General features: G+C 41.6%; 4 protein-coding genes and 1 non-coding gene across 12 annotated transcripts; 2 read left to right on the top strand and 3 right to left on the bottom strand.

Moving 5' to 3' along the window:
- The first annotated feature begins 1,823 nt into the window (after window positions 1-1,823).
- LOC542592 (golgi associated protein se-wap41) lies at window positions 1,824-4,342 on the top strand. The gene is given in 4 exon segments (NM_001112128.1): window positions 1,824-2,275; window positions 3,140-3,390; window positions 3,482-3,650; window positions 3,754-4,342. Coding segments are annotated over 4 exon segments (1,095 nt in total). The 5' UTR covers window positions 1,824-1,933; the 3' UTR covers window positions 4,087-4,342.
- Window positions 4,343-4,984: 642 nt separating this feature from the next.
- TRNAD-GUC (transfer RNA aspartic acid (anticodon GUC)) lies at window positions 4,985-5,056 on the bottom strand. Its single transcript has one exon. It is a non-coding gene; the product is annotated as a tRNA-Asp (tRNA).
- A 183-nt stretch (window positions 5,057-5,239) lies between these two features.
- LOC100304276 (putative regulator of chromosome condensation (RCC1) family protein) lies at window positions 5,240-12,586 on the bottom strand. 2 transcript variants are annotated; one of them, NM_001165719.1, is made up of 9 exons: window positions 12,352-12,501; window positions 11,244-11,500; window positions 8,089-8,282; window positions 7,948-7,995; window positions 7,737-7,809; window positions 7,319-7,490; window positions 6,344-6,775; window positions 6,021-6,212; window positions 5,240-5,769 (listed from the first exon to the last, which is right to left on the bottom strand). In NM_001165719.1, the coding sequence occupies exons 2-9, from the start codon at window positions 11,494-11,496 to the stop codon at window positions 5,691-5,693; spliced, it is 1,443 nt and encodes a 480-aa protein (NP_001159191.1). In that variant the 5' UTR covers window positions 11,497-11,500; window positions 12,352-12,501; the 3' UTR covers window positions 5,240-5,690. The 2 variants fall into 2 exon arrangements, with proteins under 2 accessions (NP_001159191.1, XP_008681305.1); XM_008683083.4 differs by having other exon boundaries at window positions 5,274-5,769; window positions 12,239-12,586.
- Window positions 12,571-16,689, top strand: LOC100278337 (uncharacterized). Of its 6 annotated transcripts, none has more exons than XM_035965900.1 (9): window positions 12,684-12,898; window positions 12,963-13,037; window positions 14,944-15,095; window positions 15,187-15,309; window positions 15,420-15,463; window positions 15,551-15,676; window positions 15,975-16,059; window positions 16,149-16,205; window positions 16,300-16,689. In XM_035965900.1, the coding sequence occupies exons 3-9, from the start codon at window positions 14,964-14,966 to the stop codon at window positions 16,384-16,386; spliced, it is 654 nt and encodes a 217-aa protein (XP_035821793.1). In that variant the 5' UTR covers window positions 12,684-12,898; window positions 12,963-13,037; window positions 14,944-14,963; the 3' UTR covers window positions 16,387-16,689. The 6 variants fall into 6 exon arrangements, with proteins under 6 accessions (XP_008671994.1, NP_001394224.1, XP_035821793.1 ...); XM_035965894.1 differs by having other exon boundaries at window positions 12,698-12,898; window positions 14,951-15,095; XM_008673772.4 differs by lacking the exon at window positions 12,963-13,037 and having other exon boundaries at window positions 12,571-12,898.
- Window positions 13,317-19,164, bottom strand: LOC100282360 (protein binding protein). 2 transcript variants are annotated; one of them, XM_035967074.1, is made up of 6 exons: window positions 19,016-19,164; window positions 18,638-18,842; window positions 17,815-18,184; window positions 16,936-17,045; window positions 16,748-16,801; window positions 13,317-13,772 (listed from the first exon to the last, which is right to left on the bottom strand). In XM_035967074.1, the coding sequence occupies exons 2-5, from the start codon at window positions 18,746-18,748 to the stop codon at window positions 16,775-16,777; spliced, it is 618 nt and encodes a 205-aa protein (XP_035822967.1). In that variant the 5' UTR covers window positions 18,749-18,842; window positions 19,016-19,164; the 3' UTR covers window positions 13,317-13,772; window positions 16,748-16,774. The 2 variants fall into 2 exon arrangements, with proteins under 2 accessions (XP_035822967.1, NP_001355877.1); NM_001368948.1 differs by lacking the exon at window positions 13,317-13,772 and having other exon boundaries at window positions 16,620-16,801; window positions 19,016-19,142.
- Between the last annotated feature and the right edge of the window lie 2,826 nt (window positions 19,165-21,990).

Genomic DNA, 21,990 nt, shown 5'->3' with positions numbered 1-21,990 from the left:
ATATTCATTAATACTCTCTCTGTCTAAAATAAAATTTGTTTTATCTTTTTAATTGATCTATACAATAAATAATGTATGTATTTCATATATATGTCTAGATTAATCATCATTCATTTGAATATAAACATAAAAATTAAGAGCTAAAACGACTAATATTTTGAGACGGATAAAGTAGTTTTTGAAGGCAGAACAAAACCCCCGTGCTTCTTTACCTCAAGAAGAATTTTCCATATATTACTATATTTTTGGTAAGGGAAAATAAAATTTTCGTAATTGCATTGTCGTTGTTAATAACCAATTAACCATACAAAGTTGTCAGTTTGCCACGGTTTTTAACCTCGGTAATGTATCTGGTGCAAACCAACTCCTTCGTGCAATCGTGCAAACTTTTAATCTGAACCACATGATGTTGATCCAATGAGACGTGCGGGGGGAGTGAGAGGGGGAATTTGAAAAAGTGTGATTAGCAGCGGGTGGTTAAGTGTAAAATTATTCGTGCCCCTGTGTCGTTTGGATCAACATCATGTGACCCAAATTAGAAGTTTACACGGTTGGGTGGTTAAGTGTAAAATTATTCGTGCCCCTGTATCGTTTGGATCAACATCATGTGACCCAGATTAAAAGTTTACACGGTTACACGGAGAGATTGATTTACACGAGATACGTTCCCTTTAACCTCTCGTGTTGTCAGCATTCTGTCCTTTGGTACCTTTTTGGTACCTTCTGTTGTTGCCCAAACCACAATAGTCATTGCCGTCCTCTGGTACCTAACGAAGGGTACCTTTTGTTGTTTGTTGCCTTTAAAACACTAAACTTTCTTTTTTTTTGCGGTCATTGTTGAGACGTTCCTTTATTATTGTTGTTATCGCCGGACAAAATAGTAGGATATACTCTCCTAATAAGTTTACCTTGACGATGTATTGCCCTAAATCAAGATATTCTAGAGAATACCATATATTGTATGGTCCTGACTCTCGCTATAGCCTATGAAGAAGTTAGAGCCGCTGAAGCCTAAGGGCAGCTTTTACTACAAAACGCTAGATACAGCAGCTCAGAGTTTAGATTGCTTTTGTATAACTAGTGGCAGATAAATAACTGTATAATTTATATATAGATTGTTTTTAAGATTTTGGAGCAACAAAAAAGCTACTTCAAAAATTTGTAAAATAAATCGTGATGTTTGCAACTCTAGAGTTAGACTGTTTGACTGGCTCTAACCAGTTTCTCCTTTAAGTTTGGCTTTGAAACAATACCTTTAAGCCATACCATACCAAACAGGCTAAACTAACAATTTCAACGGTTTCTTATTAGTTTTAGGAAATGACGACTTATCTCTATAGTATAGCTACAATGCATTAATGTGGTAGAATATGAACTCTATCAAACAAGAGCTTTTCAACGCTAATTGCAAGTCTAATCAATCTATTTATCTTGATTTTTTAACTAACCATTTTTATTGTAATTGTTCTTGAAGTGATAGAAATGTGTTAGTGGAGTGGTAGAAGCGTATGGCTAGTAAATTCTGTATAAAAAGAATTCACATTTCCCACATGTAATAATGTACATACTGCACCTCAACAGGTAGCTTCCAACGCACCGACATGTCTACACCCAGATCCAAGCCTGTTTTGGATCCATTAGAAAATTCAACAAGCATATATTACGTAGAAAAAAAGAAAACTCACAAAGCTAGCAGACGAAAACTATCAATATCGAAGACCAGAGAGGGCGAGAGAGTGGAAAAAATTAGCAGAGGGGGAGGATCCATCCGCGGCCTCCTATATAACGACCACCTCCTCCCACCGCTTCGACCCACGCCTCCCAACCTCCTCTGCTCTCCCCCACCTCCCGGTCCGGCAGCAGAGAGCGGGGGTGCAGAGAGATCGAGATCCGGAGGCCGCGAGTGGGAGCGCCACCACCAGCGACTGCGGCAATGGCGGGCACGGTGACGGTCCCGGGGTCGTCGACCCCCTCCACGCCGCTGCTCAAGGACGAGCTCGACATCGTGATCCCGACGATCCGCAACCTCGACTTCCTGGAGATGTGGCGGCCCTTCTTCCAGCCCTACCACCTCATCATCGTGCAGGACGGCGACCCGACCAAGACCATCAAGGTGCCCGAGGGCTTCGACTACGAGCTCTACAACCGCAACGACATCAACCGCATCCTCGGGCCCAAGGCCTCCTGCATCTCCTTCAAGGACTCCGCCTGCCGCTGCTTCGGCTACATGGTCTCCAAGAAGAAGTACATCTACACCATCGACGACGACTGCTTCGTATGCCTCCTTCCACTCTCCTCTCTCTCTCTCTCTCTCGTTCCGTGTGTTCGTTCATTTCCTCGTGGATCCCAAGGAAAGCCGGGGTCTTGGCGCCGGATCCGGGCCAAATTCGATCGAATTGGCCCAGATCCGCCCGGATCAGATCTGGATCTAGCCGCGCGCGGTCAAACGCGTTGATCCGTAGGATCTCGGGGGGTAGTCTAGCATTACGGATCGTGATCCGTAGCGGCTGGCTGTGCTCAGTAGCTCTAGTGCCGTCGTTCCGACAGGAAACAGGGGCAGCTGCCAGCTAGCCATACTGGTAGTTGGCGCCTTGTCGTTACAAGGGTCCATTTTCATCTTGGTCAGGTGTCCTTGTTTATGTGATCCCATCGCGGATCGCAGACTTGGCACATTCAGTTTGTAATTTACTTGTTAACTAAAACGTGCCAGAATGCTCAATTGTTATTGGATCTGGACTAGATGGTTGCTTCAGATCAGATCCGAGCAGTAACAACTTTTAAGTTTACCTTTCATCAGGGCCAACTGTTCATGATTCATATTATTGTTTAATCTTTACCTCCTTCCTATAAGATCCACATCACTAACATCCATAATTCTGAGAATGGAACTATCGCTATCGTGATCTGTAAGTGACATGGGAAGTAGCATCCAAGAGTCTAATGAAATTCTGAATTTTTATCACCTGAGCTAGCAGCACTGTGATCTGTCAGAAACATTAGGGGTAATACCCAGCAATGGTGACCGAGTTATGAATTTTACGGGTCTGAGTGAGCAGATGCTGTAATCTGATCTAGCAACATCATTGCACGCCTAATAATGTTTTGTCGCATTAACAAAATTTCTTTGCACATCGTTTAGGTTGCCAAGGACCCATCTGGCAAGGATATCAATGCTCTTGAGCAGCACATCAAGAACCTCCTCAGCCCATCCACCCCGTTCTTCTTCAACACCCTGTACGACCCCTACCGTGAGGGTGCTGACTTTGTGCGTGGATACCCCTTCAGCCTCAGGGAGGGTGCTCACACCGCCGTCTCCCACGGCCTGTGGCTGAACATCCCTGACTATGATGCTCCCACACAGCTGGTCAAGCCCAAGGAGAGGAATGAGAGGTATTGCATTTTGTTCTCGTCTTTTATCTGACATTCTAGCAACTGCCCTGCTGCTGCATGAAGGGTTGGGTCTAACTCCCTTTTTTTTCAGGTATGTTGATGCTGTCATGACAATCCCCAAGGGAACCTTGTTCCCCATGTGTGGCATGAACCTTGCCTTCGACAGGGATCTCATTGGCCCTGCTATGTACTTTGGTCTCATGGGTGATGGCCAGCCCATCGGTCGCTACGACGACATGTGGGCAGGATGGTGTGTGAAGGTGTGTGGTTTCTCTGATCTTGCTTCTACAGCTGTTTACTTTGTTCCCGAAACATAATGTACATTGGCCTGATGATGATCTTACGACTGAAACAATAACTTAGGTCATCTGCGACCACCTGAGCCTGGGAGTCAAGACTGGCCTGCCATACATCTGGCACAGCAAGGCTAGCAACCCCTTCGTTAACTTGAAGAAGGAATACAAGGGCATCTTCTGGCAGGAGGACATCATCCCCTTCTTCCAGAACGTGACCATCCCCAAGGACTGCGACACCGTCCAAAAGTGCTACATCTACCTCTCTGGACAAGTGAAGGAGAAGCTGGGCACGATTGACCCCTACTTTGTCAAGCTCGGTGACGCCATGGTCACCTGGATCGAGGCCTGGGATGAGCTGAACCCGTCGACCCCTGCCGCCGCAAATGGCAAGGCCAAGTAGATGTGCCATCACTTCGGCACTGGAGTGAAAAAGAAAGTATGATTGGGTCCTGCCTAGGCCCCATAGATATAGCTCTTTTTTGAGAAGGAAGAGAGATTAATTCAGCAGCAGCTTTTATAAATTCTTTGTTGTCATGAAGCAGGTGGTTCTTTTGTAGTTGATGAAAGGGATTTGTCGTCGCTATCGTTTACATAATTCAGACAATAATTTTATATTGTGTAATTCTGAGAATCAAAGCACTGTTTGTGTTATAGCATATCTAAGAATGAGCATTGCTGTTGTTTTTGTCTACTGTTGCCAAGGCGATAGTTGACATCTCAGATTGTCAGCCTCTGAATGCCTGATGGTGTGGTCTTGCCCATGCTTACAGCATCGTTAGCTCTGAGCGAAAACTAAGGTGTGATTTGGTTCATGTCACGGTAATTGTAATTATTCACACTCGAATACTGGTAATAATAAATTTGAATAAACCGATATCCATTTATAGTATGGTATCGATTACAGTTTAAACTTAAACAAATATAATTTAACATTATAGGTTACCCATTACGTTACCAATATGTAAACAAACAGCACCTTAAGTACGCAAAACCTGCTGTTCACTGTAGGTCAAGCATCCGCACTAGGATAAACAATGAATCTGAGTGCTTGGGCTCCGTGAGTGATTGAAGCCGTTTGGGGCGCTTTATTTGACCAGCTCGCGAGATGTTTCGTGTGTGGCTTCAACAGTGAGAGGAAACTGACTGATTTGGAGGGAACTGACTGTTCAGTTGGAATAATGAAGTGAACAAGAGGTTCTTTAGCATCTTCTTTTGTGAGAATATCAGACATCCAGACTCAGTGACCTCCTGAGTAGGCTGGAAAAAAATGAAAAGAAAATATAAAATAAAATGAAGAGCGCCGTTGCCGGGGATCGAACCCGGGTCACCCGCGTGACAGGCGGGAATACTCACCACTATACTACAACGACCTTGTTGATGTCATTGTTCCAATAAAGTAAACTACATGAAGGCTAATACCCAGAAACAAAGCCGTGGAAAGCCTATGACGCCACGAGAACGGAAGACAACAACGTTCGTATCTCAGCAAGTGCTTGTTTAGATGCACATCTATTGATCTTATTCTGTTAATCCTATTAAATGTGTGTTGATGTACTTAAATTTCATGCTATACCAATATTGTTTAGATGCACATGAACTGAAATAAATACATGGACGTAGGACGTTCGAATACGCCCAGGAATTGGCATCGAATTCAGATTGCCAAACTTACTGGCTGCAGATACCAGGTACATGCCTTTCAAGTTCCAGGGATACAAAGGTTTCCATTTGGCTACATTACAGCAACCTGACAGTTCGGAACAAGATCATGACACATATAGAGCCTCTGCGCCTCCCCGATGCAGCTGAGAGGCTCACCACCAATGGAGGTCTACAGACCAATCAGAATCAATTGACGAGTCACATATTTTCCATGATCACCACAACAATTAATGTCCGAATCAGTAACTTTACTGGGAGGTCAAGCTATCAATTGTAGATGACTCCCTGTTTAATCCCAGACTGGCTTCAGCCTCAGACTGCTTGAACTGTTTTGCTAGTGGCCTAACTGCCTATAGTGTTGACCTCTTCTGCCACTTGCTTTTCCAGGAATTCACATTCTCCTTCCTTATCCAAATGCTCCCTGTGGTAATGCCAGAACGAACCACCAGGATTAGTAAGACAAAATGAATGGAAAATCCCAAAAAAAAAACCAAACTAAATTTGGTTCTGCAACTGTGTTCTATTGGAGTAACTGATCACGACAAGCAATTTCCACTATAGCAGATAGTCAGAGACACCTTTTTGCAGAACTCCCAAAGACTGAATTTGAGCTTAAACTTCTATGGACTTCATAAACCATTTCTACCTGCCTTAATTTTTGTGTGCGCATACCTTACTTTCTCGCACAAGCGTGCCAAGGCATCCGCACCAGTCCGCGATGCAACATCTTCTATTAGCTGAGCATTTGAAAGGTTCACGGTCTCTGCGAGCTTGAATTCGCACAGCTCTTTCAGCGAACATGCATCAGTCAGAACAGCAGAATGGCCACCTCCAGCGGCGAGTCGTCTCACTTCACCAACACACCTACATCAGAGAAATGATAGTCAAGGACCTAGCGCTGCAAACAAACCTCACAATGTTAGCAAGAGCAGCACCAGAAGAGTCCTACATTCAGCCCATCAAAAGAAACAAGATTGTGCTACTACAAAACCTACCAATCGACCGGAGAGGGAAACCAAGCATAAGTAGATTTCTCGTTCGTCGCTTGACCGTAACTATTATAGCCCCACCCATATATGCGGCCATCTTTCATAGACACAAGTGTGTGGGAGTGCCCACAGGTAGCAAGACGAACACCTGAGGGTATCACCAGGACTGGGATGTTTCGGAGCAGCATGTCGGATCCATTAAGGGAGCAAGAGAAGAAGCCACCCTGAGGCCCGACTCCCAGCTGACCCACATGTCCTCCGCCCCAGGCATATAGAGCTCCCCCTTCAGTTACAGCACAAGAGTGGACACCTCCACAAGAAACGTCCCCAACTACTATACCATCAAGGGCCACAACTCGCCTAGGGATCAGCTCATTATCTCCAGATTGGAGGGAGCAATGCCCAAGCTGCCCCATGCTTCCCAGTCCCCAAGTATACCTGCAAAAACCAAAGATATTATAATTACAAATAATCAAGTCCCTACTTGGAATAGGTTTTCAATCATCAAAAAAGCGAAAAGTATGAAATCGGAATGATTTTGACTACAAATGTTGAAAGTGAAATTATAACAATCTTTTTTTTTTCCTGTCGTATATAAGCTAGCAAATCGATAGATTCAGCAAATGATTGACAAGTTATTCAACTATAATAATGATATAACAACATCCATTTAATTCTTCACATTTCTTTGCATTCACTAAGACACTAGGATGCTCAAGAGAAGGCCCACTTCGATCTATGTGCACAAAGATCTTAAATAGCAGAAAGCTATTTAGAGTAACCCTGACGCCATATTGAGATTAGTTGATCAATATGAGATCTATAATATAAATGTATTTACTTCCTTTCTTTGCAGTTAGCCCTATAGTTAGTCGTGGTTAGTCTTCAATATTCCAAATGCTTCTATGTTGTCATGTGAGAAACCATACAACAGTCACTGGCAGCAGAGAACAGCTCCCTTGGGATGACTAATGGACTTACACCTCCCCATTTTCAGATATAGCTGCTGTATGGTACTCTCCACATGACACTCTAACAATCTTCACTTGCTCGGGGGCGTCATCAAGGAACCTTGCATAAGCATTTAACACACGAGCTCCCTGAAGTCCTTGAGAAGTGCGACCTCTGCCAAGCTGACCATACTCATTGTAGCCTGGTTAGTAAGAAAATAGCACGTCCCATCAATAGTCAGAAATATAAATTTTGAAATCAAGTGGCCGTGCATCCTGTTGTTGGTTTTTTTAAAAAAGAAGGATTTTCAGTCACAACTCTCAACAAGCTATCTTCATACCCAAACAATAAGTTCTACCACTTCTGATTGACAAGGTTTGCACCAAGTCAGTAAAGAACAACAGGCCAGTACATTGCTTTAAAAATCATGAATAAGGTTGCACAGTACCCCATGCTTGCAGTAGACCATCCTCGGATAGAGCCATGACATGAACAGCTCCACAAGAAACTTGCTTAATCACCTGAATGAAGATATATGAAGCATATTAAACATATCACACAAAAGCATCACATCTTATGTCTAAAAACAGTATAAAAAACTTATAAATATGTCGCAACTTACATATCTACTTGAACCAGTCATTAAAAACGGAACTTACCGTGTTTGGTGTGAAAGCTCCCCAAAATAGACGAGGGTAATCTGAACCCTGTAAAAAGCATGCTATAGTGAATATTTAATTGAATAGATTGTATTAATTTCTCAAGGATTGTTGACCCAGTGAAAAATTATTGCAGCAAACCTGATTTTGTCCCCAAACCCAAAGCCTGCTTTTCGATACCGTGCCATCGTTTTCTCGAGGCTCAGCGACGGCAGCTGTACAATGTGCGCCACAGGATACTGATTTTACAAACTCAGTCTCCAATGACTTGACCTTCTTGGGCTCTTTCGCGCTGTCCTCTGTCCCATCTCCCAACTGGCCAAACTCATTAGCACCTGATTGCATTCAAGTTGAGCTGTAATTAACTCTTTTTAGTCAAAATATACATCAAGCAATACCTTTTATCACTGTCAAAGAAAGTTGGATAGGCCGGCCCTTATCTAAGAAATAAGAACTATATAGCCCCCGATTTTCTACAATACAAGATGTTCATTGTAATCATAACTAGTATCCCAGATATAATAACTATTACTCTATCCAAATTGACTATTACTGTTCATATTTTACCAAACAGGATCGTCCAGTCCAATAGAACTTATCAATAAAATACCAATAGGGCTAAGCACACCGAAAAGGGTTTCCACAAAAGGATGCACTATGCCTTTCGACTAGTTATTCAATATGTTGCTTGTTTCTCTTCTGTCTTGCAAAAATCCACTAGTTTCTTCCCAAGATCTGAACCTCACATCCGAGAAAAAAAGAACCGAACCTCACAATTCCATTATTGTCCAAATTGCGGAGTTAGCTAACTCAATGCAGAAAGTATGGAAAACATTTTGTAATGTATTTAACCAGAAAAATAGGTCAATCTCCTGTTAAAGTATCTACTCGTAATGGAATTTTTGGTGCCAGAGTGCGGATCTTACACATTGAGGCACACGTTTTTCAAAATAAGAAGGTCAAGACATCATTTCGGTCCTTTAGTATGAAATCAACAACAACCGATCAGTTACTAGCAGTTGGAGTCTAGTATGGGGGGGTTTCACTAGTCAATTTAGTGGTGATTTTACCTTTTCCATTGAAGTAGGAAGGGGTGATCAATATTTTTAAATAAGGCCTTACTGGCCACTGCCACTCGAACTTCCAAAAAAAAGCTACAATTGACTTTCTTCAAAGCCAGTGTTTGTTTTTTTCTTAGATTACTTTTTAACGCATTTCTTAGATTATTTCATTATGAAGAACCCCTAGAAGATCGACGTTTGATTTGCATTAAGTGAAAATATACAGTCAAATACCCCGTGGTAGGCAGTGGTGAATCTGTGAAGTTTTGGTCTGATCGTTGGCTTCTTGGTAAAACTGTGGTTGAACACTGTCCAACCCTGATCCAAATGATTTCTAAAAGGGCTTTAAAGCGAAGAATAGTAACAGAGGGGCTCACAGATCGTAAATGGGTGTCAGATATAAGGGGAGGCTTATCTGTATCAGTTCTAGTGGAGTATCTGCAGCTCTAGAACTTGGTTGATGGGGTAGTTCTTCAACCTAACATCGCAGACCAACATTTTTGGCGCCTCTCTGCTCAAGGTACTTATTGTAGAAAATCGGCCTATGATGCTTTCTTTGTTGGCTCTATCTCTTTTGCCCCTTGGCGACGTGTCTGGAAGACCTGGGCCCCTTTAAGATGCAAATTCTTTGTATGGTTGGCAATCAAAAACAGGGTTTGGACAACTGATAGACTGGCAAAAAGAGGCCTGCCCCATCCAGTTGCTTGCCCTCTGTGTGATCAGGCTGAGGAATCCATCCAGCATATTCTTGTCTCCTGCGTGTTTGCTCGACAAATATGGACGTCCATTCTACACAATTTAGGCCTCCTAGCCATTGTCCCTCAGCCTGGATGCACTCGGTTCTCAAACTGGTGGTGCCAAAGTATCAAAAAAGTTGAGAAGAGTCTAAGAAAAGGTCTTAATTCCCTGATCATTTTGGTCACTTGGGAGATTTGGAAGCACCTTAATGCTTGTGTGTTTGAGGGGGTTGTACCCTGCACCCAGCAAGTTAGGAGTGTTGTGATTGAGGAGGGCAGTGTTTGGTGCTTGGCTAGTGCATCGGCTCTGCAAGACCTCCTCCTGCGCCAGCTCCCTAGGGGACCCTAGCAGTTTGGCTGCTGGTTGTCGTTTTGGTTGTGATGTTGCTCTGTGTGCGTGGCGCGTTGTGTTAATGTCATGGGGGTCTTGGCCTATGGGCCTTTGTATTAGGGGTTGACAAGTCTTGTCTCTCCTATGTTTTTTCTTCTTAATAATAATGACACGCAGCTCTCCTGCGTTTGTTCAAAAAAAAGAGTGTTCATATCATATGTACAACCGATCACCAAACGGAGAACATTGATCCATGTCCAGCAGCAAAAAGAGTCAGTAGCAGGTTTTGGATCTTTTGAGCCAGTAGAATTAGGACTCCAATAGAAGGGTGCATCAAGCTCACTGGGTGAAGCCAATTTAGATGTGCCTTCCGAAGAGTAGTGTTCACAGTTACTTGGATCTTGTTACTAACATAATTGAAAACAGAAGCACAAGAAAACAATTTCTAATGTACTAAGTACACATGAACAGAGGACTGGCTCTTTCAATACCAGAGACCATCCGGAGTTTTGTCCTCTTTGCGATCAAGAAGAAGAAAGCATCAATCACCTGCTGATCCATTGTGTTTTTGCTAGGAGTGTGTGGTTCACTGTGTTAAGCATGGTCAATTTGCAGCAGTTCGCTACGGCAGGACATTTGTTTGCAAGTTTGGTGGAATGGGACAGAGAGAAGAGTTCAAAAGCTACACAGAAAAGGTTTCAACTCGCTTGTCATTCTCGTTGCCTGGTGGATTTGGAAACATAGAAACGTCTGCGCCTTTGATGGTGCCTCTCCAAGTCTCTCGTATACTCCAAACCATAAAGGAGGATGCTGCTGTTTGGCACCAGGCTGGTGCTGTGAATTTAAGTTTATTTTGGCCACCTTAGGTTTAGTTTTATGGTAGTATGTATCCTGCCCCTACTGGGGTATTTTTTGTACTCGGTCTATTTTGGACCTTTTTTCCTTCTTAATATAATGACGTGCAGTTCTCCTGTGCGTTCGAGAGAAAAAAATACCAGAGATGGTTATCTCCAGGTACAACTAGCAAAATAAACACATATAGTAACTCAGCTATGGCATCTCTTAGTACAACATTGCAATTAAGGTGTTAGTTCTCTCATCTAAACTATATTTAATTTTTTTGGCACTCTAACATGCACGTATTCGAACGAAGTGTGCAGAACTTACCCCAGGTGAACAGTGATCCATCGGAAGCAACTGCAGCGGTATGCTCACGGCCACATGCAATATCGGTCCACCTGAGGCTCTTCCCATTCCCCAATTTGAATAGTTTGGGAGGGAGGCTCTTGGGGATCCTCAAGTGGCATTCCTTGCCCTTTCGGGCAGTCTGGCCACTGTGGTTATAACCCCATATGTAAATTGCACTCTTTGTTGGCACACCAACAACACGCAAGTTACTGAGCACATCATCTACATCCATGGCCCTGGTTGATTATGATGAATAAAAGATAAGCACAACAACAAACAAGCAGAGCAGTGCAACCATTAAACCAATAGACAGAGAGATAGAACAGTGCAAGTGAATCTGTTGAGACCATCAGGCCAAAAAATAACAAAAGAGAGCAGTTCGGCCCAAAAAAAACATCCCAGCTTTGATGAATGACTGTTTCCATTCACAGCATTAAGGGTGTCCATTTCCTCTTTCATGTTCTCATTAACAACTAATATGTTCATCAAAAGATAAAATTGTCATTAATGAGACTATCTGTCATGGACTCATGGTAATCCTACAGAGATCGTATAGAGAACAAAAGTACCATTTGGAACTGAACAATTACGCCATCAAATAAGCAGTTTGAACCAGCAAATTTGGTAGGATGAACAAATGCCGCCCTAATTCAGAACACATCTATGTCTTCTCAAAGATTTAAGTCACTTTAATAGAATTTTGCAAACAGAGCACATTGAAGCTACAAAACTAAATCACCCTTGCTAACAAGATCGCAACGTGTGTAAGACGGCAACTGCGGCACTACATATGGGGTAAACAGGCAGCTGCAGGAAGAACAAGCTTAAGGTATCGGGAACCATCCCCTAATAGTCCACAAAATGTCCATCGGGACACGTCACCGGCTAAGGAATCCAGATAAAATGAACAATAGCTTAAACTGAAACTTATCCATTATTTGAAATTGGAGAAAGAGCTAAATCTATCCTCCTACCTAAGGAGATCCTCAATTTCCCCAACTTCTGTTTCATCAAATCAGACTGGCGACCATCCAGCAATCGATTAGCGCAACGCAGAAAGCCGAGCAGAGGTTCATCCAGCGCTCACCTGGAGAGAAGGGACGAGGCCGAAGAGCGGGGCAGACTTCGGGCGGATTCTACTAATGGCGGGGAGCTTTGCTTGCTTCTCCTAGTTTGACCGGTGGAAATGGCCTCGTTCCCTTGTTCGTCGGGCTCGTGGCGCACACGCCTGTCCGTGGGCACCGACCACCGGAATTTTCTGGATTCCCGAGGTCCTTGAAAGGATGGAGGACACAGCCAGCCACACGAGCCACACAGGGACGGCAGAGAGACAAAGCGGCTCACGTGATCACGTCACGTGCCTAGCGTGAACCGGGTCCAGGGGAGGTTAGCAGGTTGCTGAGAGCACGGGTCTGGAGCGTGAACCGAGACCACCAACGCCTACCGACCAAATTCGGCGACTGCTTCTCCATCCTTCCACGAATTACACGAGGAAAGAACGCTGATAAACAAATGGCGTAAATCTCTATCGACGAAGCTGTGGAGGAAAACGAAGGATCTCCCCGTGCTTGTGCATGCCAGATCGCCTGCTCTACGTCCGCATCCCGTCCCTCGCGAAACTCGGCACTCCCAGGGTTCGTTTCTTTGTTTCACCTACTCTCGTTGTTTATGCTAATTTGTTAGGCGCCTTTGCTTCAGGAAATGGTGATTGTATCGTACTATTCTGGGGGGAAAGCGCAATTATTTGAGGGCAAGTTGATTCATCATGGAGGGGTAGGGCTACCGCATTTTTTATTTGTTTCGGTAGAACGACAATTTGATCATAATTAGGAAATATATTATTGTTTTGTCTAGTAAAAAAAATCTTTTCTCGATAACACTGGTTGAAATAAGTTTTGGATATGGCCATCTTGGCCAAATCATGGGATTAAACTGTTGAGTTTAGGTGGATGAACCATGAACCAGCATATTAGTATTATGGATGAGGTGGTTATAGAATGAACCGATTAAGATACGCTTCCATTCTGGAAAGGGAGCATATGCCCTTGTCTCTTGGTTTTTTTTTTACGAAGGGGCGAAGCCCCCTATTTCATTAAGAAATAGGAAAGTTTGAAACATCCACAACCACGCGGCACATCATCCCAAAAGATCGAACACGGCCAGAACCCTATCTAGACTCTAAACACTATCAAACTAGATTAGTGAAGAGCCTAAGATAGCAGAGAAAGTTTGGCCTACGATTAACTACATAAGACTTTCTTATTTACAACCCAATCAGACAGGCAGAAGCCACAAAAGGAACTGAACAAGCCAACCATCAAGAGACAAACAAACTTCATCACCATCTTCCAAGTTCCAGCTTCCATATCAACCAGAAATGCGCCTATCTAAAGGGCACCACCCAAAGGCCCGGCCGAATGCCTCACTTGCCGTCTTTCGGATTAGCTTGCTTCCTAGAACCACCATTTTTTGCTCCTTCTTTTTCTGACGAGTAGCCCATGAATCCAGCTAGAAGCAGCAAAGAAAAATAATGTTAGAAGGATCAAGCAAATGTTTCTTTCCAAAGCACCAATCATTTCTAGTGCGCCAAATAGCCCAGAATAAAGCACCACAACCAAACAAAACCAAATTAGCAGTTTTGTCTTTTGGTTTACTTAACCAATTGTCATAAAGGTAGCTGATACTATTCGGAATCAGTCTCAAATTCAAGGCAACTTGAATCACTCTCCACATATACTTTGCAATGGGGCAATGAAAGAACAGATGATCGATAGATTCATCAACCCCATAGAAACAGCAATCCAAAGAACCAATCCAGTTCCTTTTCTTCAAGTTGTCCTTAGTAAGAATTTTATTTCTTACAACTAACCAAAAGAAAACCTTTATTTTATGAGGCAATTTAGATTTCCACAAGAACTTATATGAAATCAAAATTTGATCTTCCATTTTCTTTTTGTACATAGGGTTAACTGAGAAGCCTTTTTTCCCCAGATTCCACACAATTTTATCCTCCTGATCAGACAAAGACACCTGATTACAACTTATCATTTCATCGAATAACATCCTCAAATTACCCACAATCCTTCTTCTAAAAGTAAGAGTCTCAAAATTAGATGTGAATACATCATTAACGGTAACATCTTTGTCATAGACCAAGTAAAAAAGAACAGGAAACTGAACAGACAGAGGCAAATTACCAATCCAAATACTTTTCCAGAAACTAGTCTTCAGACCATTACCAACCGCAGATTTACAGTATTTATAAAAATTGTCACGCAAACTCAGAATTTTTTTCCAGAAATGAGAATCACTTTGTTTTTGTTTAACTAAAATAAGGGTTTTTCCCTTAATGTATTTACTGGCAATAATTTTTTGCCATAAGCCTCTCGAATTTTCAATATTCCAAAACCCTTGTCTCTTGGTGTCAAGGAAATTCTTCTTCTGGAGTAATCCAGATAGTTTGTTTACAATAGTTGTACACTTAGCTAACAAATTAGCTGACTTATTAGCCTCCTGTTTCAATGAGCTAGAGCTAATTTCATCTAAAAAATAGCTGGCTAACAATTAGCTCTATGCTCCAAACAGGAACTAACTCTCAGCTACACTGGCTGATGTGCAAAGATGACTAACAAGCATATAAATCCCCATCACTGAGCAATTTGAATTTTTTCTGCCCAAGACTGTAGGTGTGCAAAATTCATGGCTTCAGACACCGGCAAGAAGCTCATTCAGATCGATGTGAGCTCGGATACAGTGTGCCCTTGGTGCTTCGTCGGTAAAAAGAACCTTGAGAAAGCAATGGAGCAAAGCATGGGCAAGTTTGATTTCGAGGTTTCACTCCCCTCTTCAAATCCCCATCATGATCCGGTTTCAGAACTCTTGTTTATGCGGTGCTAACTCTGTCCATCTGCTTGCTTGGAAGGTCCGTTGGCATCCATTCTTTCTGAACCCCGACGCGCCTAAGGAGGGCGTCAAGAAATCTGACTTCTTCAAGATGAAGTTCGGTCCTGTCCAATATGAGGGTGCGATGTCTCGCATGACTGAGGTTTCTTCCTGTGAACTTGCCCTATGGTAGAATTTGTTCGCTTTGCACAAACGTATGAGAGCTGTTGTCATGTACTCCTCCTATCTGACGTGCATGTGCTCGTGTTTCAGATATTTCGAGGACTCGGGCTTGAATATGACATGTCAGGATTGACGTAAGTGCATGTTTTTGAAGCTGTTGTTTATATTCCACGTCATGCAGCATCATCTCTTAGTGTGCTGATGTAAATATTTTAATCTAGAGGGAACACGATGGATAGTCATAGGCTCATAACACATGCTGGACACCAAGGCTATGACAAGCAAAATGCTCTTGTTGAAGAATTGTTCCTCAATTACCATTGCCAAGGAAAGTACATTGGTGACAAGTGAGTATGCATCAAACTTTTTTTTTCTCGAACATGCTGGAGAAGTGCACATCATTTTATTAAGATGAGATTTGTATCGAACTCGTACACCAAATCTCTTCGTGATGGACCACCGTTAAGGTGGTAGCTGTCAATAGTTTCAGAGCATTCTATGTTTGACATTCTTTAACCTAGGTTTCCTCAAGCCCAGTACAATTTAAAAGAACTATTTCGCAAGTTGCATCCTTCTATGTTGGAATGTTATTTTCTCTGTTGTAATGTCTGAGCCATCTAATTAAATTATTCATGTATTGCACAGGCAGGTTTTGCTGGATGCTGCAAGAAAGGTGGGCATAGAAGGGGCCGAGGAACTGCTTGAAGATCCTACCAAAGGAGTCCATGAGGTATGTTTGCCAGTTACAAATTCTGTTCCTGGAGCCATGTTTCTGTCATGACAGGGCTCACAGATCCTTTTTCTTTTTGCTACCAAAAGGTTCAGGAAGAGCTCAAGAAGTACTCATCGGACATCTCCGGGGTCCCACATTTTGTGGTATGAGGATTTATTGATGATTATATTTATCGTCTTTTATCCGTCCCACTTTTAAGAAATTTATCCATTCGCTATTCAATTCAACATCTTTCAGATCAATAATAAATATCAACTCAGTGGGGGCCAGCCACCAAATGAATTCATGAGGGCGTTTGAGATGGCTGCAAAAGATGGAGCTTAATGGCGCTTATTTGCGAGAAAAAACTGTGGAACCAGTTGTGTTTCGTAGTTTTGATGTGGTGATATTAGTGACGAAGATGGTGTGGATGTTCACTTTTGAATAGAGTTCTAGGTGATTGGATATGGAACATGGGTTATGTCCTGTAAATAGAGGCCAGTCTGTATATTTGATTTGATTTCAACCGAAAGCTGTGGTTTTCAGAACCTGAGATTTCAGCATGAAAACCTATTGTAAGCACCCCTGCGGACATTAACATCAAGAAAAAATCTATAAAAATAAATTTTCGCAATGCTGTAAGTTTCAGCAAACGATCAGCGCTATGTACACAACACGCAGGATTTAGCTTGGGTCTTCCACTTGCCGTCTGGGAAGACTTCCATCGGCGGGGTCATTCATCCTCATTGAACAACATAGTCTGCAGTGGAGCAGTATGACGTTAGAGATCTGCCTTCTTAAAAATGTTTTCAGACTGTTCAAAAGAACCATGTTGATAATACCAAGTGATATTTAATTACTCAAGTGAGATGGTTTCTGGAGAAAGTTTGGTACCTTTGCACAGACCGGGCAAGCCTGGCTCCTTTCCATCCACTCGTAAATGCAGCTAAGGTGGAAATTATGTTTGCATTGCAGTGCAATCTTCGGATTCTCATAATCATATTCTGTGGACAGATGAGTATATGATTCAGTACACAAGAAATACTGAAGTCACAAATGTATGGTGTTGTGCATAAACTATAAGGACATGCATGGTAGTTAGAACATCTGTCCGGCATAGCTACTTCCCCTTTTGCAAGCTCAAACCACATAACATGTTTTTTATTTCTACATTAAAATGGATTAAATGAATTCATTTAATCCATTTTAACGTGTGATTCCTTCTGAAGCAAATACTAATAATAATCTATCAGACTTCATAATTGAGCACTTAGGCATGTCCATATTTATTCAGGCTGAATCAAATGGATGAACATGTATTTCCTTCTGCAGCTACGTAGAACTACAAGGTTTTTAACTGTCTATCTTTTTATTCATGCATGCTAGACACTTAAACCTGTAACTTTTAGAGCCAGTACATACATGTCGAAAGAAAAAACAATTTATGAATAACCGAACAAGGCCTAACATGTTTTTATTTTTACATTAAAATGGATCAAATGAATGAACATGTATTTCCTGCTGAAACAAATAATAATACAGTAATAATCTAACAAACCATCATAATTGAGCACTTAGGCATGTCCATATTTGAATCAAATGAATCAACATGTATTTCCTTCTGCAGCTACGTACAAGTACAAGATTTTTAACTGTTTATCTTTTCATTCATGCATGCTAGACACTTAAACCTGTAACTTAAAAAACCAGTATATACATGTCGAAAGAAAAGACAATTTATGAATAGGAGCAGTGTCAGTTGTTTCCACCAACCTTCCAGGCATACTGGACAGTCATCCTCACTGTCAGAGGAATCACAGAATTGTACTCCATCATCCATTCTTGAACCTTCTGAGTGCTGTTTTGGTGAGGACGCAGAAACCTTATGAGCTGTGCAAGTTGACCCAGTATGGGTATTCTTAGTTTCTGCAGGCTGTCCTAGTTTCTGGACATGCGTTGGTGCTTTGTCGTGTCCTGATACAAGTGGGTGTTGCACCATGCGAGGGCTGGATTGAGGATCATCGTAAGGCAAAGGCCTTGGAGGGAGACCCAAAGTATCCAATGAATCCACTTGATTTGCAGGAGGACTCCTTCCACCATCAGGTGCCACCCGTGTATCACATCTGTGACAAGCAGCAGAGCCCTGGGAAGGAAGAAATTGGAAGAGTGCAGTTACTGTGTGAGCTCAAACTTCTAAAATAAGCCAATCACAATACGCAGTAATTGCCAGAGTCAGGCATCGATAAGAATCGAATGATCTTCATGCAAATTGAATTATGGTACTTCAGAGCGATTTATTAAAAATCAACATATAACCCTCAAACGCCATGGAGTCTATCGTAACTTTGTACCAATGTGATTTCAGAAACGACCTAATACATGCAACGCAAGAGCATGCAACGCAAGAGCCAAGAATCGTAACACACATTTTGCAGGATCCAAGAAGCATCCATCATCCGAAGAACACAGACAGTAATCTAAACGCACCACAAATCCATTCAGTCATTACCTCCGCAGCACGCTAACACCCTAAAACAACAGTATTTGCAATGACAAAAGGATAGGTGATAGATACGTAGCAGTAGTAGAAGCATACCGAGTTCAAATTGTGGTAATAATGGAAAGGCCATAGTAGGCACAAGCAGCTCACGGGCGGCGCTGCCGAGACGTCCTCCGAGCACCCCATGCAGCAAAGCAGGGACCCCATCCCTCGCCTCCCCCCTTCCAAGTTCGAGCCGAGCAGAGGATTCTTCTAGTTCTAGCACGCAGGAGCGGACCCAGTGAAGAACACCCGATCGGTACTTTTTTTGGTGAAAACAAAAAGAAATCGAAGTTAGTAGGCATAATTCACGTACATATACACTTGCGATTAGATCAGGCCCGATTACAAAAAGCCAAATAGATTAGATTAGACTAGGCTTCGAATGCTGCTCGGTTTCGCAGAGGAGAAAGGGAAGCGATGGGGCGGGCATACCTGCCGGGTGCTCGTTGCCTGAGAAGTAGAAGGAGCCGACGAAGACCTGCGCATCTGGCGGCGGCGGTAGCCTAGTCGTATATAGGGAGAGAGCAGAGATGGAATAGCCCGAACGAGTCGGAGTCCTGTTCGACCAGAGCGGCCTTCGGCATATAAGGAAGCTGCGGATCAGAACGGAAAACGAAAAGCCAATGCACCAGATTTTTCGGTTTTCAGTTTTGATACGCTGCTTCTTGATATCTTTCCTACTAGTAATTCGTAAGCAACAAAAAAATTCAGTAAAAAAATCCTCTACAACTTCTTTTTATTTAAACCTTTAAATATAGTTATTTCTATTCTAAATTTCTTGCCAAAGAAATTTCAATAGTAAATTTAGTTTTCTAAATCGTGTCTAATATATATTAGTAAATTGTTGGGGAACGAAGAGAGATATATATTTTTATTTAAATGGGTCTTTAAATAAAGCAGGAGTGCTATATCTGTTACTACTCTATTATAAACGTATCTGGTGTTACCATAGCTTCACCATTTGCTGACACAGTGAGTCCGCCTCACGCACGTTCTCTCATCCCTCTCTCAGCTACTGTCCTGTGGACACACTGATACTCTAGGTCGTCCCACGCTCTTTGACTGGTTCTCCCGCCCCTCTCATCTACTACCCTTTGGATCCCGGTGCCCATACAGCCAGCTGTTGAGCCTGCTCAGCGCCAAAAAAAGTGTAAAGCGAGCACTCGAATCTACACCCCTAGCTCCGAAAATTTGGAGCTAATAACCAGACCACACGTACCTTAGTATTTAAAAATAAATAATAATTATATTTAAATAAATATTTTATTATCTATTTATATGATATATAAAAACCGTAGCAAAGTACGTATAACTTGTTGCACGGACAACTTGCTAGGAAAGAGGAAGAAGAATCTTAGTGATGGCACAAATTACGAGATTAGCTCTTGCTTTTGCTAGCACCAAAGGCTACCGTCCCTAGCACTTTTGAAGGTGCCTATGCCATTCTTAATGATAGTGGCACCACCATACACTACAGTCCAGATCTTCCTTGATCACTCGCACTTAAAATTGTAGTACTACCTCCTAGGACGAAAGGGAGAAGAGATGTCCTCCATGATGGTGGACACATTTGTTGCACTTAAAAGTTAATAATTATGAAACGAAAAGGAAAAAATTCTAAATTACTACTTTAGTTTTAACCTATGTCAAGATAGCCCTCTAAAATGACATTTTGTTTTGTTCAACTTACACACCTCAAATTTACCACAAAAGAAAAATAGTTGTTGTTTTTTGTTTCTCGTGTTTAAGTTTATTTTGAATTTTGGATTTTTAAAGCCGATTGATACTATAATCTATATAAAAATACATCATATTTTAAAAACCATTTTTAGTGGATTGGGACATCTAATAATGTATAAACAATAGAAGTATAAAATCTTATCAAAAAATCATAATATAATTTCAGAATAAGTTATGATGTTCGCTCTAACCTCATAAATCATGAAATTATATAAACTTAATTTGTAAACTAAATATTTTGACTGGAAGAATTAGATCATTTAGATTAGTTTAAGGACGATAAATTAAACCAAATGTTAGTTTAGATGGTAATCCAGGCAGAAGTCAGAATTGAGGTGGATATAGTTTGAGTTTTTTTCCTCAAGTTTTCTCTCTCTCTCGTTGATGACACTTAAGAGCAAGCCACACAAAAAAAAAGTGATAAAATATTATAAAACGTAAAAGGGAGAAGAATATTGGTGATAACAGGCTTATTTTCCTCCTCGTCTAGTTTAAAAAACATGATGTCCACTCTACAGCAAAAGTCTTCGGTGTGGACAATTTTTCAACGAAGTAGGATCCCTCCATTTTAAATCCAAGTCATTTTTTTTCATAGTCATACTTATATAATTTTGATTAAAAATATATTGTTACTAGTTGAATGTCGTACGTTGCAACGGAAACATATAATATAATGATAACTTATTACTAATGTGTGTTATACTATTACGAGAAAAGGTTACATAATCCATTCGAACGGAATTAATGAATCCGAATCTGGATCAAACAATTTCTACATTTCTAAAGGATAGTCTCTTTCAGCTATCGTACACACAGACTTCAAAACGTTTGCGACCTCTAGCAATTAAGAGCATCTCTAACAAATCTATTTAGATCCCAATATCTCATATTAGTATCTCCCTAACCATATTTGAGATCTTCACAAATACCATTCTCCAACAACTTCCATGCATGGCGCACAGTAGCTCTGACAGTATTGGATTTAACGACAACCTGATATGGCGTGCAACAACTACCTGTTCGCACGGAGATATCTAGAAACATTTGCTCAAGTATTTGTGTCCTCATCATGATCTAGAGAATAGTTTTTTTAGAATAACTTTTGCCATACTCAACTCAGAGAACATGGTCTTCAATACCGAGCTTGCTCCTTTGACCCTTCAGTGTACCTTCCTATCAGATGAATGAACACACACATTAATATTGGATATGTTGCTGACTTAATCAGTTCAGTTCAAAGAAGTCCGAGCAGCATTATCTCCAAATCAATACCCTTATGACTCGAGATCAAAAGGTTGAATAACTACAAGTAGATGTATGAATACAAATGTTTCTAGATTAAAAGGGTACTGACAAGACAACAACTCACAGAGCAGCATCAGGAAATAATTAATTTTCATTTACATGTGTTGCAACAACATAGAAAACCAGCGTCAATGTATCACTGTCTATACTACAATTTTTCCCTTACCCAACACCTCTAACACCCAGTAGTATAATGTGTTAGTTTCATATGTTGTCTTTTAAGATGTGCTCACGGGCTTTGCTATATCCCATGCTCATTCCTACTATATAAGCCATACAACAGAGTTTATTCTCAGCCAAAACAGAATCGTGTATCAGGGACAACATCAAGAACTTGTGTTTAGCACACATGTGCATTCCTA

This window comes from Zea mays, chromosome 1 (assembly GCF_902167145.1).
Source record: "Zea mays cultivar B73 chromosome 1, Zm-B73-REFERENCE-NAM-5.0, whole genome shotgun sequence".
Classification (NCBI taxonomy): domain Eukaryota; kingdom Viridiplantae; phylum Streptophyta; class Magnoliopsida; order Poales; family Poaceae; genus Zea; species Zea mays.
Note: the sequence above shows the minus strand (reverse complement) of the source record. Positions and strands in the feature narration are given on the sequence as shown.